The 20,268-nt window shown below is 40.8% G+C and overlaps 1 protein-coding gene across 1 annotated transcript in view; it reads left to right on the forward strand.

Annotated features, from left to right (window-relative positions):
- Positions 1 to 20,268, forward strand: part of LOC309386119 (cation channel sperm-associated auxiliary subunit beta-like) — a 106,670-nt gene that overhangs the window by 10,554 nt on the left and 75,848 nt on the right. The window contains exon 3 of the mRNA XM_081941160.1: positions 17,566 to 17,718. Coding sequence (XP_081797286.1) covers positions 17,566 to 17,718 — 153 coding nt within the window. The remainder of the gene's footprint in view (positions 1 to 17,565; positions 17,719 to 20,268) is intronic.

Genomic DNA, 20,268 nt, shown 5'->3' on the forward strand with positions numbered 1-20,268 from the left:
CTCCCCAGGCTCCAGAGGCTTTATAGGAGCCTGGGGAGGGCGAAAAGAGCATTCCCCGCCCCCCCGGAGGCCCGCCGGAGGCTTCAGGGACTGTCCGGAGGCTTCCCTGAAGCTTTCGGAATGCTTAAAATCACCCTCCGAGCAACCTGGAAGTTAAGGCTCTTTTTGCCCTCCCCAGGCTCCTATAAAGCCTCTGGACCCTGGGGAGGGCGAAAAAAGCATGTAAAAATGGGGGGGGTCGCGCGTTGTCTGCGCATGCGCACTGGGGGGTCGCACATTGCATTATGGGTGCAGCACGCCCGCACACGACCCCCCTGCGCTCCCCCCACTTGTGGCACGGGAGCCAAAAAAGTTTCGCCATCGCTGGTATAGATGGTACCTTGCTCAGTAGTAGTAACTGTGAAAGGGATCTTGGAGTCCTAGTGGACAACCATTTAAATATGAGCCAGCAGTGTGCAGCAGCTGCCAAAAAAGCCAACACAGTTCTAGGCTACATAAACAGAGGAATAGAATCAAGATCACGTGAAGTGTTAATACCACTTTATAATGCCTTGATAAGGCCACACTTGGAATATTGCATTCAGTTCTGGTCGCCACGATGTAGAAAAGATGTGGAGACTCTGGAGAGATTGCAGAGAAGAGCAACAAAGATGATTAGGGGACTGGAGACTAAAACATATGAAGAACAGTTGCAGGAACTGTGTATCTTTAGTTTAAGAGAAAGAAGGACTAGGGGAGACATGACAGCAGTGTTCCAATATCTCAGGGGTTGCCACAATGAAGAGGGAGTCAAACTATTCTCCAAGGCACCTGAGGGTAGAACAAGAAGCAATGGGTGGAAACTAATCAAGGAGAGAAGCAACTTAGAACTGAGGAGAAATTTCCTGACAGTTTGAACAATTAATCAGTGGAACAGCTTGCCTCCAGAAGTTGTGAATGCCCCAACACTGGAAGTCTTTAAGAAGATGTTGGATAGCCATTTGCCTGAAACGGTATAGGGTTTCCTGCCTAGGCAGGGGGTTGGAATAGAAGACCTCCAAGGTCCCTTCCAACTCTACTATTGTATTGTATTGTATTGATATTTCAGCAAAAATTTATGCTAAGTATTTACTGCATAAATTAGAAGATTGGATAAAGAGAGATAACATTCTAGCTAACGAACAGACAGGCTTCAGGAGCGGAAGATCTGCTATGGACAATTGTTTTGTATTGGACCATATAATAACAAAGTTTAAGTTTTGGGGGAAAAACCACTGTATGTGGCATTTATAGACCTAAAGGCTGCCTTCGATACCATTAATAGACAAATATTATGGGATAAATTAGAGGCCATGGGAATAGAAAAGAAATTGCTATATTTAATTAAACTGTTATACATGGAAAACCAGGTTAGAGTTCGAGTGAACAGGACAGGATCGGTAACAAGTGCAATCCCAATAAATAGGGGCGTAAGACAAGATTGCATTTTAGCTCCAACACTTTTCAATTTATACTTAAACGTCTTGCCAAAATGTTTGGAAGACATATCACTCCATGGGCCTAGTATAGGAACAAGACAGGTAAATTGCTTGTTATATGCTGATGATATAATTTTGATGTCGGCCTCACGGGTGGGGCTAGGAAGGTCACTCGGGAGGTTGGCAGCATATTGCATAAAGAATCGCTTGATAATTAATGTAGAGAAATCAAAGGTAATGATATTTAGCAGGCAACAAAAGATGAGGAGATGGATTTTAAATGGCAGAAGAATAGAACAAGTTCAGTCATTTACCTACTATGGGATAGTATTCCAGACAAATGGTAAATGGAATAAACATGTAAAAGCCGGAGCTCAGAAGGCTCTGGCTTGGATGGCCCAATTAAATAAACTTATCTTAGAGAAAAGTCCATCTTCATTAACCCCAGTGTTAAAGGTCTTTCAGGTGAAAATTGGACCAATACTTACCTATGGGCAGAAATATGGGGGTTAGTTAAGTTGCCTGGGTTGGAAATCCCTCAAAATAAGTTCTTGAGGAGAATCTTGGCTATGTCCCCTGGAACACCAGCATGACTACTGAGGGCAGAATTGGGAGTACATGCGATTGGCACAAGGGCCATGTTGAAGACTGTTTATTACTGGCTATTATTACTGGCTAAGAATAATCGAGATGGAGGAAGGGAGGTTAGTAAAGATAGCGCTAATGGAGCAGATTAGCTCAAGTAATAAAAATAATTGGTTATCAAGAATTTTGAAGCAGGTATCAAGTTTTGGTATTCCTTTAAATTGGCAGCAGCATGATCTTAGGCAGATCAGATCTTGGATTGCACAGAGATTTATGGACATAAGTACACAATCAGACATTGCACAAGTGACAGCAGCCAAAGTTTGCCCCCAGCTATCAGCAAACAAACAAATTTTTAAAATAGAAAAATACTTAAGTTCGCCTTTATCTCCCGTCATAAGGAGATTTTTTTTCCAAATTGAGATTGGACCAACTTCAAACAAACATGCTTTGGGGGCAGGTATAAGGGAATCCCTGCAACTGAAAGAGTTTGTTTATGTGGGATGGGGGAAGTCGAAACAATTTCCCACGTAATTTTTGATTTCCCCCTGTACTCAGATTTGAGGGAACACCAGTTGGGTAGGATCTTTTATATCAGCACTCCTAAGTCCAAAGAGCGCTTTTTGCAACATTGTTTGTTAGGTATTAATTTGCAGTTGCTGAAATAGATTGCCAAATTTACTGTAAAGTTGATGGAAACAAGGATGAAGCTGGTGCAGCAGAACGCGGTAGATTGTAGGAAAAACCACTTGATGGGGTAGACATAGGGGTGACATTGTAATATAATTTTAAGCATATTTAATTTGTAATTTAAATTATTGCACTCTATTCTATTTTAAATTGTATTTTATTCCATTTAAATTTTAAATTGTGATTTATTTCAATCTCATTTTAAACTGTAGTTTTTGTCTCTGGAACTTAGTACTTTGATATGGCCCAAGGGCTAATCAATAAAGATTGATTGATTGAATACTATAGTCACATCATTATATTAATTACATTTGATTTCATTTTAGTTAGATTAAAATTTGGCTTTTATCCTGCTACCCTTCTAGTCATAGGTGTACATGAGCAAAGACCAGATGCAGCCTTTAGCCCACAAAGTTTGTACATCCTTAATATAAATAAAAATGTTTAGAGATGTTATTATAGTAATTCTGTATTTTCTCTCAGGGGTGAGCACTTCAAGTTTTTCTTGCTACACTGATTTGTACGAACTTGAGATTGTAAAGTCTAAAACAATCAAACTGTTCCTTCAGTCAACGGGCTTAGTAAGTTGCTCATTCATTTTCATATACTGTGCAGAAAGTTAAATTATAGCAACTAACAATGACTTTTTAAAAACTCATTATCCAGTAAATATGTTTACCAAATCTCTGTTTCACAGACTTCTTAAACAACAGGCAAAATGCCATTTTATTCACCATTCCACACAGGCACTATTTTACATTTGATTGTAACCGATCCATCCCTTCTCTCCCATGAGTCTGTTAAATTAAGGATTTCTTCTTTGTATGAATGAAATTATGTTATTTCTATAAAATTATTCTTTTGTTGTTATTTCTATAAAATTCAGCTTGAATAGTTACATACAAATATTTTTGATAAGAAATGTCCCTGAAAACAAAGAATAGCTTTTTACTTGCTAGGGGAATTTTTTTAATCTATGGAAGTATAGAAAGGATACGGTAAATAAAATGTAAATTAAAGAAATGGCTCTCAGCTATCAATTTTGGTCTAGTCTAGTGCCTAAGGCAACAGTCGAGAAACCAGGAGACTATCAGTTCTATGCCTGCCTTAAGCATGAAATCCGCCTGGTGATCTTGGGCCAGTCACTCTCTTTCATCCCAAATCACCTCACAGGGTTCTTGTTGTGAGGTAATAAAAGGAGGGAATATTAGGTATGTTCACCACCTTGAGTTATTGATAAATAATAATAAAGGCAGGATTTTAAAAAAATATTTAAAAAGAGATAAAATGTTGTAATCATATTGTCCACTCTTTCCACATGTAGGTACTGAGGACTTTATATTCTGCCATTTCACACCTGGGTTTTCAAAGGGCAAGCACTCACTTCCTGCCTATAGCAACAAGGGGAAAACAGGGATCTTAAACAGGAGGCAGGAGGCAGAGTTGTGGACATGCGTGCTGTGATTCCTGATGTATTGACACAAAAGAAAAACATTCAGAAAAAAGCATCTGCAGCATTTGCTGCAGTAAGTTTTCATCCAGGGTTGACAGCCAATCCCAAACATGTAACAATACGTAGTAATGGCATGAGGCCTAGGACAAACCATGTCTTTGTATGTATTGATAAGACAAGGATTTAGAGCAGCTAAGATTCCACTTTCTAAAAAATGAATTGCCAACATCAGCAACTTCACACATTGTGAATATTGAAGTCTATTGTTGTTGTTGTTGTTGTTGTTGTTGTTATGTGGTTAATCTTTGGTGAGATTCACAGCCTTTGGGGCTGGTTGGTAGCCTAACAGCTTGAGCCTTAACCAAGGACCTAGGAACTGTTAAGGTAACGTCGGAGGATATAAGTTGTTTCAAGTAGGCTGGTTTTTTGTAGAGTCAGGATGTTCAAGTCAGGTAAATTTAGAATTTTCAAATAGCGAGGTAGCCCTTTAGGTATTGCTCCAAGGCCTCCAATTACAATTGGGACAACACATGATTTCTTTTTCCACAGTCGCTCAACCTCAATTTGCAAGTCCTGGTATTTTGTGTTCTTTTCTTGCTATTTATCTTCAATTCGTGCATCACCAGGTATTGCAATGTCAATGAACCATGCTTTTTTTCTTTTTAATTATTGTTATGTCAGGTGTGTTGTAGGCCAATGCCTGTCAGTCTGGATTCTGAAGTCCCACAAGATTTTGTCTTCCTCATTCTCTAAAACCTTCTCAACCTGATGGTCCCAGTGGTTTTTGCTGTACTCAAATCCAAACTTTTGGCACAATTTCCAGTGAATAATCTTAGCAATGCAGTCACGGCGTTGTAGGTAGTCAGTTTGTGAAATTTTGCTGCACCCTCTGATCAAGTGGTCGACTGTCTCATCTTTCTCATTACAGAGGCGACATTTGCTGTTGGTGGTAACATGTCGAATTTTTGCCTTCATGCAGTTTGTGGCTAAGGCTTGTTCTTGAGCTGCCAAAATAAAGCCTTCTGTTTCTTTTTTCAGTACTCCTGATCTTAACCATTTCCAAGTTAGTTTTTGGTCAGCTTTGCCTTCAATACTTTTCAAGTATTGGCCATGCGTAGCTTTGCTTTTCCAATTTTCAGCTCGCTTCTCAATTACTTCTTTCTTATATTCAGATTTTAACTTAGTTGTCTTCAAAAGGCCTCCTTTATTTACTTCCTTAATCATTGATTCTTCACTTTTCTGGATGTAATCATTCAAGCTGTGTCTTTCTTCTTCCACAGTCTGCTTTACTTGTAGGAGTCCTCGACCACCCTCTGCTCTTCGTAGATAGAATTGGTCAACATCACTTTTAGGGTGCAAAGCATGATTCATTGTCATAAGCTTCCTTGTTTTTCTGTCCAAATTGTCCAACTCCACCGGAGTCCTGTCAATTATTCCTGCAGAGTATCGAATTACAGGTATAGCCCAGGTATTTATGGCTTTTATGATGTTTCCTCCATTCAGTTTGGACCTTAATATCTTGAGAATTTGTTGAATGTACTTGGCTGAGGTTAATTCCTTGACTTTATTATGCATTAAGTCAGAGGCCTCTAAAATCCCCAAGTACTTGTTGTTTTTTTTAAAAAAAAATGTCCTTCCAGTTGTCATTCATTCATCATTTTCAGGTGTTTTTAAAATCTTGTTCATTTGGGCTGCTAATCTTTCGTGCATACTTGTAAGTGCCTTTAGCCAGAAACCATGTAGCTCATCTGGTCCAGGTGCACTCCAATTCTTCACTTTTCTTGACTGCCTTTGCACCATTTCTTTTGTTATATTCACATCTTCCCATCTAATTCACATTCACATCTAAAACTCAACCCTTCCAAGACGGAGTGGCTGTGGCTTCCGGCCTCCCGGTTCAACCAGGTGCTTCCATCTCTGGCCATCGGGGGCGTCCAACTAGCCCCCATGGAACAGGTGCGCAATTTGGGCGTCCTCCTGGATACCCGGCTGTCCATGGATAACCATGTAACAGCCGTGGCAAGGGGGGCGTTCCATCAGGTTCGCCTGATGCGCCAATTGCGCCCCTTATTGGACCGGGATGCCCTACGCACAGTCACCCATGCGCTAGTGACGTCTCGCCTGGATTACTGCAATGCTCTCTACATGGGGCTTCCCTTGAGATGCACTCGGAGACTACAGTTGGTCCAGAACGCGGCCGCGCGGGTGATTATGGGGAGGACCAGATACTCCCCTGTAACACCTCTCCTGCGCGAGCTGCACTGGCTGCCTGTGGTCTACCGAGTGCGTTTCAAGGTTTTGATTATGATCTTTAAAGCGCTCCATGACACAGGGCCTAGTTATATGCAGGATCGCATCCTGCCCCACACATCCCTACGACCAATTCGCTCACACAGAGAGGGACTTCTCCGGGTGCCGTCCGCCAAACAGTGTCGGGGGGCGACACCCAGGAGCAGAGCCTTCTCTGTGATGGGCCCAGCCCTATGGAATGACCTCCCCCGTGACATCAGGATTACTTCCGATCTCCGCTCCTTCCGTGTACAGCTGAAGACCCACCTCTTTCAATTATCCGGCCTGGCTCAATCGCAATCGTAATTTTCCCATTCCTCCAAACTGTTTTTTAAATTGTTCTTAAATATTAATTTTATTGGGTTTTTACAATTGGGGTATTTTAAAGTAGATTTTTAACTGTCTATTGTTGTAATTTGTTTCCTCCTCCGTGTATATGTATATGTGTTGTGTATGTATGTACGTTTGGTGTTGTTATGTATTTTATGTTATATGCTCCATTGTACGCCGCCCCGAGTCCTACTTGGAAAGGGAGCGGCTAATAAATCCAAATTTATTATTATTATTATTATTCCATTTAAGCACTTTAATAGAATCCTCAACCTGCTTGATCCATTTTGCATTTCTCTTGTGCTTCTTGTTGTTTTCCCACAAATTCTTCCAGAATTTCAGAGCTTTCTCTTTACCAGGCTTTTCATTTGTTGTTACTTCATCTCCACTTTCTAAGCTCTTACAAAACTGGTGCTGATTTGCTCTGAGTTTTCCTTGAACTGAGTTACTCGATTTTCATACCGTTTAATCTTTTCAGCAATGGCAACAACCCTCTGCTTCAGCTCTTCAATTACTACCACAATCCCCTTATTCTCCAAATCGTATCTTGCTTCCAGGCTGCTTTTGACCTGCTTGTTCTTTAGCTGACCTTGCCATAGGTTCTTCAAGTTGCTCAAGTCTCCATGAAATTTTTTGATCTTCCATTCCAAACAAATTTTCCACTTAGGCTTCCCCTTCTTGCCTCTTTGGTTCCTGTGCATTTTCAAACCCAATTCTTTGGTAGTTATGAAGGCTGCTGCATGCATCAGCTGGTTTGTTTCAGCTAATGTAGTGGTTTGAATGGTTTGCACAGACTCATTGACCCTTTTTAGTACATTTCTCAATTCTTTTTGGTTCACTTGGTTCAGCTTTGGCAAACGTGTTCTTTCAGCGCCCTCCATTTGATGCTTTATTTTCTCAGCTAATTGAGCACTATCTGTTGGTGCTTGTTTTTCAGTGCTTCCTTTGTTCTTTATCTTCATCCATTTCAGCAGCCTCTTCCTCCCTTTCTTCCTCAGTTTGCTTTTGAGTCTGCAGATCATTCTTGATGTTACTCTTCTTTATTGGTATACTCAGACCATTAGTTGCTTTCTCTTTGATTCCTGTTAATTCTGCTGTAGTGAAAAATTACACGTCATTGGTCCATTAGACTTTGTTCACTGATTTATTCACTTTGTTTTGATTTGTTCACTTTGTTCACTGAATTATTATTATTATTATTATTATTATTATTATTATTATTATTATTATTATTATCATCATCATCATCATCATCATCATCATCATCATCATCATTATTATCATTATCATTATTATTAAATTGTATCACAGTGGCCAGTTGTTTGGCCAGATTTGGCATTGATTACTAGTCGTGCCCCACCCAGGGGCCTAGGACGTCATAACGTATTTTCGTAATATATGTGCAGATCCAAGCAGTGCAGCTTTTTGCATTTGATTGATGGTGATTTTGTCAAGTTTTAACTGTTTTAAATGTAATTCCAGTGCTTTTGGAATAGCACCCAGTGTGACGATTACCACTGGAATTACCCCTGCTGGTTTGTGCCATAATCATTGAATTTTAATTTTTAGGTCCTGGTATTTCGCGATTTTTTCATGTTCCTTCTCATCGACCTTGCTATCACCTGGTATTGCGATGTCTATGATTGTAACCTTATTTTTCGCAACCAGTGTGATGTCTGGTGTGTTATGCGCCAGTATTTTGTCCGTTTGTATACGAAAATCCCATAGGATCTTGACCATCTGATTTTCGGTGACTTTTTCAGGCTTATGTTCCCACCAGTTTGTTGCTGTTTTAATATTATAATTTTTGCACAAATTCCAGTGGATCATTTGTGCTACTGAATTGTGCCGCAATTTATAATCAGTCTGCGCGATTTTTTTACAGCAGCTGAGTATGTGGTCAACAGTTTCATCAACTTCTTTGCAGAGTCTGCATTTGGCATCATCAGAGGATTTTTCGATTTTGGCCTTAATGGCATTTGTTCGGATAGCTTGTTCTTGTGCAGCCAGGATTAATGACTCTGTTTCTTTCTTCAATCTACCTGTTGTTAACCATAACCAAGTTTTTTCACTGTCCACTTTATCTTTTATTTTTTCCAGAAATTAACCATGCAATGCTTTGTTCTGCCAACTCTCCATTCTTGATTTTATCACATCTTTTCTGTATTCTTGTTTCTTCTGTTGGGCCTTCAGTAGATTTTTGTTCTTTACTTCGATTAATAGATGTTCTTGACTTTTTAAAAAATAATCAGCCAGTGCATGTTTTTCTTCTTCAACTAGCTGTGTATCTTATAACTGGTATTGCCCAGGTATTTATGGCCTTGATTGTATTTCCACCATTTAATTTAGATTTCAAAATTTTCCTAACTGTTGGTGTACTCTCTCCTGACACTAGTTTTTACTTCTCCATGTTTGATGTTATCCAACTGCAGAATGCCTAAGTATTTGTAGGCTTCATTTTTGTTGCATTTAATTAGTTGACCATTGGGCATTTCAATTCCCTCACACGCAGTGATTTTGCCCCATTTTATGGATACAGTGGCACATTTTTTATGCCAAACTGCATTGAAATATCGGTGCTGAATACTCCGACTGTGTTCCTCAGTGATTGGATTTCTATTTCTGACTTTCCATAGAGTTTCAAATCATCCATATATAATAAATGCGAAATTTCTTCAGCTTCTTTGGCTGTTTGGTAGCCTAATTTCATTTTTTTTTAAGATTACTGAAAGTGGGATCATCGCGATGATGAAGAGAAGAGGTTAAAGTGAATCCCCCTGGAAAATTCCTCACTTGATATTAACCATTCTGTAGTTCTCATTCCCTACTGCCAACTCAGTTCTCCATTGTTTCATCGCCTTTTCAGTGAAGGATGTAATATTTTTACTAATGACAGTTGTTTCTAAGCATTTTATGATCCAGCTATGTGGCAATGAGTCGAATGCCTTTTTATAATCAATCCAGACCATATTCAAGTTCATTTTTCTTTTCTTACAATTTTCTAATATCATTTTATCAATTAAGAGCTGATCTTTTGTGCCCCTACTCCTTCTTTTGTTGTCTTTTTGCTCTACTGGCAAGATGTTGTTTGTTTCCAAATAATCCATAATGTTATCTGCAATAATGCCTGTGAGTAATTTGAAGGTTGTTTTCAAGCATGTTATTGGTCTGTAGTTTTCAGGTATTGTTCCTTTAGTTGCATCTTTCTGAATCAAGTATGTTTTCCAGTTGTCAAACATTCAGCAATTTGACAATTTTGTAAAATTTCATTCAGTTGCCTGGCCAATATTGCATGTAAACTGGTCAGATATTTGAGCCAGAAACCATGTAATTGGTCATTTCCAGGTGATGTCCAATTCTTTACTTTTTTTGCTCGATTTTTGACCATCTCAGTTGTTATTTCTAATACTTGCATTTGTTTGTTACCAATGCTTTCCTCAAAGTCGTGTATCCACTTTGCTTCCTTATTGTAGTCCTTTGCATTTTCCCACAATTCTTTCCAGAATTCAGCTGTGGACTGCTTTTCTGGTTTTTCACTTTTGGTGTCACAATTCACATTAAGACTTTAATAAAAACACCATTGGTCTGATCGAAATTGTTGGTTTTGTTTGTATTGGATGATTCGTGCCTCATATCTCTCAATTTTTCTAGCTGTTGCTGTTATCTGCTGTTTTACAATCTCTAAAGCTTCATTAATGTTTCTTGCATCCAATCTATATCTTCTGATTAGCTGATCTATGATTTTGCTGTTTTTAAGCCATTGCTCATGCATGTTCTTTAAGTTGCTAGCATCTGCCCTTAATTTTTTGACTTTTTGTTCTAATCGGATTTTCCCCTTTGGCTTTGATGCTTTTTCCATTGTGTGATTTGGTGCTTTGATTTTAATGCCTAGTTCATTAGTGACTATTACAGGTGCACTGTACATTAACTGATTCGTTTCCAAGATGGTTCCCGATTCAATTGTTGAAAGCACTGCATTAACCATTTTCATGATAGGACCCAAAATTTTCTTAGGGACAGTTTTTAATGACGGTAAACGTTGCCTTTCCTCACTAGCCAGAAAATGTTCCATGATCTTGTCCTTCAGTTCTTTTTGTTTTTGAGTTGGTTCATCAGTTCGTTCAATGGTAACTGGTTCAGGTGGTAGAACTGTTATTTCCTCTCCGGCAACTTCCTCTGGGAGTTCTACTATGATTTCTTTATTTGTGTCTTGAGTATCAGTTATTTCCTCTTGTGATGCTGTTTTTTTTGTTTTGCAATTTGCCTGAATTTCCTCAAGTTCAACTTTGCTAAACACTTTATTCCGTATAATAAATCGCCTTTGATCTGCTAGTCGTTGTTCACTAACATTTGAATCTGGATATTGCTGTTTCCACAAATCATACATTCGCTTTAAATAGCCTCTTTTTTTTGGCTCTGAGTTGTAATAACAGGCCATTATGGCACGATTTTCATCTGCACTATATTTTTGTCATTTTGTTGGCTGGTCCACTTGTAGCCCACTTGTCGACATATGATCAGGGGCCTCAACACCTGCCGCGGCCCCTGTTAACCCGCGCAATGACCGATGCGGTATAGAATTTTTATTCGTTTCTTTCACCATGTTGTATGGCAAGTTTTTATGGGGCCAGGTTGCCAACCTAACCCCAACCCTCCTCCGTTCTCATCCGGGCTTGGGACTGGCAACGGCGGAGTTGTTGTTGTTGTTATTGTTGTTGTTGTTGTTGTTGTTATTATTATTATTATTATTATTATTATTATTATTATTATTATTGTGGATTTGGCATTTTTATCCATCTATTGAATTTTTGGAAGAAATGTCCTTCTGGGTTCAGTTCCAAGAGGGGAGAAAGACACTGGAAACATGGTAGCTGTTTGGAAAGATGGTTTTACTGGTAGACAGGATGACATGGATGTTGGATGAAGGGAAAAAAGACAGGTGTTGAGAGTGCCTGAGTTTTATACCCTCTTTGGCCTTTTGAATTTGAGTTTGTATTCTGATTGGTTGTCAGACTCCCATGGGATATGCAGAGGCAATTCCATAGGCTATCCTGAGTTGAGCCTTCTGGGTGATGTAATATTCCCAGGTGCCATGTGGTGAGTTATGTTGCTAGATGAGTAGAGGGATAATCTTACCTTTGTTGGATCTTGGGTGAGGGCATTTGCCTATGAGTAGACCTAGCTATCTCTTTATCTCTTAAGTGCTTTAATAATAAAGATATAAATTTCCAGTTTTTCCATGATGTCCAGTTCCAAAGTTACAGTCAATTATATAGTTATGCAGTTCTTATTTCAGAGTTCTGTTCCACCTTAAGTTTATCAGCTTCAGTTGTTGTGGGGAAAAATGATGGTGGCCATCTTAGTCTTTTGTTCTACCTTAATGTCCAGATCCAAAATTGCAGTTAGTTATACAAATCTTATTTTGAGATTCTGGCAGTGGTGGGTTTCTGTCGGATCGCACCGGATCGTGCGATCCGATTGGTCAATGAACCCGGAAGTAAGTTTCCTGCCCCACCCCTGTCATGGGACGGTGCTTGCCTGCGCTCCACCAGCTCAGGTGTGACCGGAGAAGTTTCTCTTCTCAGAAATGTCTTTAGTGGAGCGGTGGCAGCCTGCGTCCCTTTCAGGAGCTCCACTGAGGAAATTTCTCTAGTCGTGCCCAAGCTGATTTATGCTGCAGAGACGAAATGCCAGCCTTCGGGTTGCAAAGCCCACCTGCCTCCCCTTCGCACCTCTTGCAGCTGCCAGCTGCTCAGGAAAGGCGGGAGGCTTCAGCTGGCCAACTTGTGTAAGACAAGACAGGCAAGGTGGTGGGCGCATGACTCTGCCCAGGACAACATAGAAGGTGCAGAATCAGCTCTGTCTGAAGGCGAGAAGGCTCGGAGCCACCACCACCCCTGCTTGCCCACCAGCCGAAGCCTCCCTGGAGGTTTTTTGCCTTCAGGCAGAGCTGATTCCGCGCCTTCTACATTTTCTCTGGCAGAGTCACGCGCCCACCCGCCTGCCTGTCTTATCTTACACAAGTTGGCCGAAGCGGCTTCTCTCTCCTCCTCGTCCTGCCAGCCGAAGGAAAAGCCCTGGGGAGACGGACTCCATGCGCTGAAGAAGAAGAGGATCCACCACCGCTTCTTCTTTAGGGGTCAGTGGAGGATCAGCTGCGGCAGCCCGGCAGAGCAGCACTCGGAGCCTGTCTCCCCGGGGCTTTTCCTTCGGCTGGCAGGACGAGGAGGAGAGAGAAGCCGCTTCGGCCAACTTGTGTAAGATAAGACAGGCAGGCGGGTGGGCGCGTGACTCTGCTGGAGAAAACGAAGAAGGCGCGGTCACATGCCCACCCGCCTGCCTGTCTTATCTTACACAAGTTGGCCGAAGCGGCTTCTCTCTCCTCCTCCTGCCAGCCGAAGGAAAAGCCCCGGGGAGATGGGCTATGCACGCTGCTCTGCCGGGCTGCCGCAGCTGATGCGCACAGAGTCCGTCTCCCCGGGGCTTTTCCTTCGGCTGGCAGTAGGAGGAGAGAGAAGCCACTTCGGCCACTCTCTTCCAGATGCCCAGCTGGAACCGAAAAGGCGCCCTTTTGGCCAAGAAGGGATCAGCTGTGGATGTGGAACCGTGGAGTCTTTTCAAGTGCATAAGCTGAGCAGAAGGAACATCCGTTCCTCAAACGCAGACAGCGCTACTCTCACCTCCCCATTGTCCGAGTTGCAGCAAGTGAAGTGCCACGGGCAACAGGGAAAATGAGGCTTCTTTGCCAGCCTCCCAGCTGGCAAAACATAAATTTTCACCAACTGAAAGGTATGTGTGTGTGAGAGGGGGGTGGAGAGTGAGAAAGAAAGAGTAAGAGAGAAAGGAAGGAAGGGAGAGAGAGAGAAAAAGAGAGAGAGACAAAGAGAAAGAGAGAAAGAAAGAGAAAGAAGAAAAGAGAAAGAAAGAATGTTGGAGAGAGAGACACAAGAAGAATGGAGGGAAGGAAGGGAGGGAGGGAGGAAATAAGTGGGGGGGAGAGACAAGGAAAAAAAGAAGGAAGGAAGGAAGAAAGAAAGAGGAAGAGAAAGGAAGGAAAGAAAGAAAGAGGGAGAGAGAGGCACAAGAAGGAAGGAAGAAAGTAAATAAGTGGGGGAGAGAGACACAAGAAAGAAAGAAGAAGGAAGGAAGAAAGGAAGAGAAAGGAAGGAAAGAAAGAAAGAGAACTTATGATCACAATTGAGCCCAAAATTTTGGTTGCTAAGCAAGAGCATTGTTAAATGAGTTTCACCACATTTACAAGTTGGTCACTCCCACTCGGTCACATGACCGCTAAGCCACGCCCACAAAATAGGCAACACCTACAGAATAGGTTCTAAAAAAATTTGAAACCCACCACTGGATTCTGGACACCTTAAATTCAAATCGGAAGAGAAGCTGGGGCCATCTTACTCTTTTGCCGAGCGAAAAAAAAGGAAGAAGAAGAAGAAAGCAAAACAAAATGAAAAAACCCTTCATATTTCCCAGTTTGGATTCCATTGTTATTCTGTTGTTATTCTTTCCCTTACCGGGTCCAGTCTCTTGTAGCTGCTCACATTATATCACTTGAAATCAGCCAGATTCAGATATTCTTCTTTGCCTCCTACTTTTCAAAGTTCTGATTTATGGCAGTTGGTTGATTAAAACTCCCCACACAGTCAAAGTTAGGTTATCAGTTATCAGTAAGAAAAAGTGCTTCTCTTTTTTTGGAGTTAAGATTAATCAATTGGAGAAAATTCAAATAGAATAAATCTTTCAAAGTATTTGGTTTCTTTTTCGAATCCAAAACCAAGTTTAAAGTTTATATTTGAGTAGGTTTGTCATTTCTCTGCTTTCTCCTTTCTGTCCAAAATTGTTTCGAATAAATAACTTTTGGAGAGGATGGTCTTTCAACTCTCCATTTTCTCTTTCTTTCTTTCTTTCTTTCTTTCTTTCTTTCTTTCTTTCTTTCTTTCTTTCTTTCTTTCTTTCTTTCTTTCTTTCTTTCTTTCTTTTTGGAAAAGTCTCAATCTGACCATCAATATTATTTATGTTCTCAGGATTTCTTTGCCTTTTCCAAGTTTGATTTATGGCTGTGGGTTAGATAAATTTACCTTACCGGCCATTCATCTCTTCTGAACCCTCCTGTTCCTTTTGCTTTGACAAGAGGTTCAGCATCTTGTCAGCCATATTTATAAGCTGTCGCCCTGACTCCGATTCAAAAGACAAATCTCTGACCTCTGAGGGATCTGTTGCCTCCCCCTGGGTGTGATGAGACACTGTCCTCTTTGCCCCCCCTCCAGGGAGGGGTTCTGGTCCAGACGGACCTCAGAATTGATTTGTCAGACAGGGTTCATGTGAGGCTCTGGAAAGCCCACACCCCCCCATGTCTGTCCAGCTGAAGAACTTCCTCTAACTCTATGTGAAACTATGTGAAATTTTAAAAAAATATACATAAATCAATAACATCAGTAAAATCAAACCTAATTAGAATTTTGAATCCAGAGAATCAAATAGCTATAGAAGAACTCAAAGAAGAAGGGGGTGAGACATTGAATGGGTAGACGCGGAGGGAAATAAAAAGCAGACAAAACACTCCTTTGGTCACGGCAATGGTGTAGGAAAAAATGTAATTCTTTTCCCTTTTGTTTCCCCAACAAAAGGAAAAAGAAAGCTGACAAAAGTGATCTTGGAGGCTGTTAGTGGCATAAGGAAAATTGAAGCAGGAGGTTATGCCCCAACAAAGAGGAATATAAATTATTCCTTTGGTCACCTGGGGAAATTTGAAGGGAGTGGATGTGTCAAAATAAAGAAAAGGGAGAAGATAGGAACAGAGAAGTGGGACAAAAGACTTACCAGGAAAAAAACAGATAATTAGAAACTACTATATGGGAAAATATGAAGTTAAGATAAGGGCTTTGTTCCTAAATATGATAATAAAATGGAGTTGCTAACTTGTTGAACATGATAATGGAAAGATAACTAAATAAAAGTCAAAATATATGGAATATGGATAAATATAAAATTGATATGGGGAGTTTGTAAAACAGAGGTTTGTGATTTTTTAACATGACAATTAAATTGAGTTGCGAACTGAGTGAATATGACAATACAAGAACAACTAAGCATGGGTCAAAATCTATGAAAAGTGGACATATATAGAACCTTTAAGATGATGAACAAAGTGAGATGTTTACAGCTTGTTACTTTATATAATACATTAAGGGAAGTGTAATGAACACTGAACAGCAAAGATTGTCATCTAGAGGTAATTAAGGCTAATCTAATCCAAGATTTAGAAAAATGGAGAGGAAACATGGAATATACCTATAATGGGAAACTATTGTGATAAAAAGACAGAATCACAAATTGGGGTGGGGGAGGAGCCAAAGTCGCAATGAGGCAATGTGCGGGATGATATGATACAGGATATAGTCAAATAAAGGAGGGATAATGATAACGTATATATATGTATGGGTACAACATAAGGAAGTAGGATGTAAATTGTAAACAGTGATTTGGAAAGAAGGATTAGAAAACTTTGTTATTAAATATTATGGATGTTTAGCTAGAATAGGACATAAGGATTTAGTGTTATTGGAGGATTTTAGAAATAGTAAATGAAATGCCAGTATGTGGTTATGTATTAAGTCTTGGTATATTTTATGATGAAGGATGTTTAAACAATTATAGTCAAATGAAAATGGTGGTATGATGATGGTAACATGTATAAATATCTGAGTTAAAATATTTGAGTTAATATGAATTATGTTTGTTGACTGTGGAAGAGATGCACATAATCCATTTTGTAACCAACTGATACACTTTCTACAGTATGTAAAGAAGGATGTGTTGGGTTTGTTTTGAAAATTAAAAAAAGCATTAAAAAAAGAATCACAAATTGGGGGCATGTAAGGATGTATATAAAGATAATAATTAGAATAGCTGGGAATTGTAACCAGGTCTACAGCTCAACTAAAATTAGGTTGGGGGTGGTGGTGGTGGTGTTAAAAGCACAATGACTATATATGTATACTTTTCTGTTATATCACCTTCTTTTTACTAAAAAGGAAGAGAAAAATTAAATATGTATATTGAAAAAGAATTATAAATACCATCAACATAAAAAGGAGCTTGCCCAGAAGCTGAAATACACCAAGTAAATGAGATGAAGAGTGGGAAGTAGAGGAGAAAGGGAAGGGAAGAAGAGAGAAATAGGAGAGAAGGTAAGGGGGGAAGGGGAAGAGGAAGAGAGAAATGAGCAGTGGTAAGAGGAGGGAGGAGAAGGAGAGAGGAAGGGGAAATTGAGAAGAGAAGCATGACAGAGGGAAGAAAGAAGGTATATAGGGGGAGGAGAGAGGGAGAAGGAAGTGATGGACAAAGTACAAATATGGTGTATGGAGAGCATAAGAGCCAATAATTGGTTCTTGGGAGTTGTTGGTTAGATGAATTGATGTAAACATTTAATAATACAATATGATGTTGGCTATGTAATAGTATACATGTGATTATATGTTATGAAAATGGAAAAATAAAATAAAAAACTTTAATCAAAAAAATAATAATAAAGATATAGATTGAATCTATTTAGCTGTATCACAGAAGCAGCAAGTTGGAAGGTGTTTTTGTAGGAATTAGGAATTTTTGTGTGTGTGGGTGCGTGCAGACATGTTTGTATTGGCATATTATTTAACATTTTAAACATGTTCAGTGCTATGGTTGGACAATATGACTTTGTGTATAACTTTTTTCCTTCTTTTTTTGGGTGTGCATCTCATCTCAAAGAAAGTCCTCTGCCATTTGTATAATATTAATGAAGATGATAACAAGGAGAACAGAAGAAAAAATCTACTGCTCTATTCTTCAGTAGGTCTTGCTCCCAGCATACAGATCTTCAATAGCACCTACTCAAGAGTCTTCTTCTTCAAAATGACTCTGGTAAATAAAATGACTGGGGAAGGTAAATTGTTCCATGGGAAAGAAAGTGCAAGGTTAGATTCCTTTCCTGATATACAATGGCAGAGTTGGAAGGGACCTTGGAGGTCTTCGTGTCCAACCCCCTGTCTAGGCAGGAAATCCTATACCGTTCCAGTCAAATGGCTATCCAACATCTTCTTAAAGACTTCCAGTGATATCTTCAGTTAGACTCAAGTGGCAAATGACTGAAAGATGTAGAGAGAGAGAGAGAAACTTCCAGTAGTATGAGTCAACAATGGATTAAATATTGAAATAGTCCTATCCGGTGTACAGCAGCATCTTGTCTTTCTATTATTTTGTAGCAGAAGCCAGCAATCTTTTCAGATGATGGGCATTATTATCTGATTGTACATGTTATAGCAGGTGCTACAAAAACATACAACATTTCTAAAATGTTTTTTTCTAAAACTTTTGTTAAAGCCTTTAAAAAAAATTGCAGTTGTGCAAAAATAATGATTTTAGAAGACTTGGGTCCTTTATATACCCCTAACATTGTATATGACAGTGATGGCGAACCTTTTTTGGCTCGCGTGCCACAAGTGGGGGGAGCGCAGGGGGTGTCGAGTGCGGGCGTGCCGCACCCATAATGCAATGGGCGACCCCCCCCAGTGCACATGCGCGCCAACGCGCGACCCCCCCATTTTTACATGCTTTTTCCGCCCTCCCCAGGCTCCAGGGGCTTTATAGGAGCCTGGGAAGGGCGAAAGGAGCCTCCCCCGACCCCCCGGAGGCCCTCCGGAGGCTTCCCTGAAGCCTTCGGAGCGCTTAAAACCACCCTCCGAGCAACCCGGAAGTCACTTCTGGTTTGCTCGGAGGGTGGTTTTAAGCGCTCCGAAGGCTTCAGGGAAGCCTCCGGAGGGCCTCCGGGGGTCGGGGGGAGGCTCATTTCGCCCTCCCCAGGTTCCTATAAAACCTCTGGAGCCTGGGGAAGGCGAAAAATAGCTTTTAAAAAGGTGAACTCAGCTGGCCAGCGCGCGCATGCGCACTGGCCAGCTGACCAGGCAGCGCCTCGCGTGCCCTGACAAATGGCTCTGCGTGCCACTTGTGGCACACGTGCCATAGGTTCACCATCACTGGTATAGGATTTGGCAATCTCATGGAATTTCCACCATTTATTTTAAACAAGTTATCTGACTTTTTAATTTACTTTTGGTTTCCTTTAAGAGGGTCATATGTGCCATGATTCCTGCAAGAATGGGACTACCAGATATTACAGTGGTTAGAAGATTTGAATAAAAAAATTGTGAGGAAAAAGTTGAGATTTACAAGATTGCTCAGGCTGAAAGTGGAATGTATTGCAGTTGAACCGAGAAGGCATATTTTGATCTCTGTACTTGATAATATTAAATCTCAAGCAAATATGCATACAACATATCTGCAGACATACAGTATGTGTCTGTGTACATGTGGCATTCATGATGATTGATACTACTTTCAGGATCAGATCTCAGTTATCAGTTACTGTGAATTACAGCAAGAGATGATTTGGTCCATTTATGGGCCTCGATAACCAACTCTTTGGTACAATTTGCATTAATCTGAATTAAAATGTTTACTTTACTTATGTGGTATATGTTTATGCTGTCCATCTCCCCTATAAGCTGACTTAAATTAAAATGTTCATTTTTGAAGAGGCATAAACATTCTGTTATTTTAGTTTGATATTCCTACAATACATACTCATTTATTTTCTTGGCCAGAAGTGGAGTGCCACTGTTTTATTCCAGTATACAGTATATACTGTATCTACACCTAGTTTACATTTAGTCTATAAACTTGGGGTTTCTTTGTAGTTTTCCATCCGAATACTAATCATTGACCTCGTGTAGTTATTGCAAGATATAAATATAAATAAGAAAATTGCTTTACTTCTGTTTTTGATTTTTCCCAAGGAGCTCATAGCCCACAAGTGGCACGCGGAGCCATTTGTCAGGGCACGCGAGGCGCTGCTCTGTCAGCTGGCCAGCGCGCATGCGCGCACTGGCCAGCTGGGTTCACCTTTTTAAAAGCTATTTTTCGCCTTCCCCAGGCTCCAGAGGCTTCATAGGAGCCTGGGGAGGGCGAAAAGAGCCTCCCCCACCCCCCGGAGGCTTCAGGGACCGTCCCTGAAGCCTTCGGAATGCTTAAAAGCACCCTCCGAGCAAACCGGAAGTTGCTCGGAGGGTCGTTTTAAGCATTCTGAAGGCTTAAGGGACCGTCCGAGGCTTCCCTGATGCCTTCGGAGCGCTTAAAACGACCCTCCGAGCAACCCAGAAATCACTTGCGGTTTACTCGGAGGGTGGTTTTAAGCGCTCCGAAGGCTTCAGGGATGGTCCCTGAAGCCTCCTGGGGGTCGGGGGAAGCTCTTTTCGCCCTCCCCAGGCTCCTATAAAGCCCCTGGAGCCTGGGAGGGTGAAAAAAGCATGTAAATGGGGGGGTGTTGCGCGTTGTGCGTGCATGCGCACGGGGGGGGGTCACGTGTTGCATTATGGGTGTGGCACGCCCGCACTGAACCCCCCTGTGCTCCCCCCA

Source organism: Natrix helvetica (genome assembly GCF_964273705.1).
Source record: "Natrix helvetica genome assembly, chromosome: 1".
NCBI lineage: Eukaryota > Metazoa > Chordata > Lepidosauria > Squamata > Natricidae > Natrix > Natrix helvetica.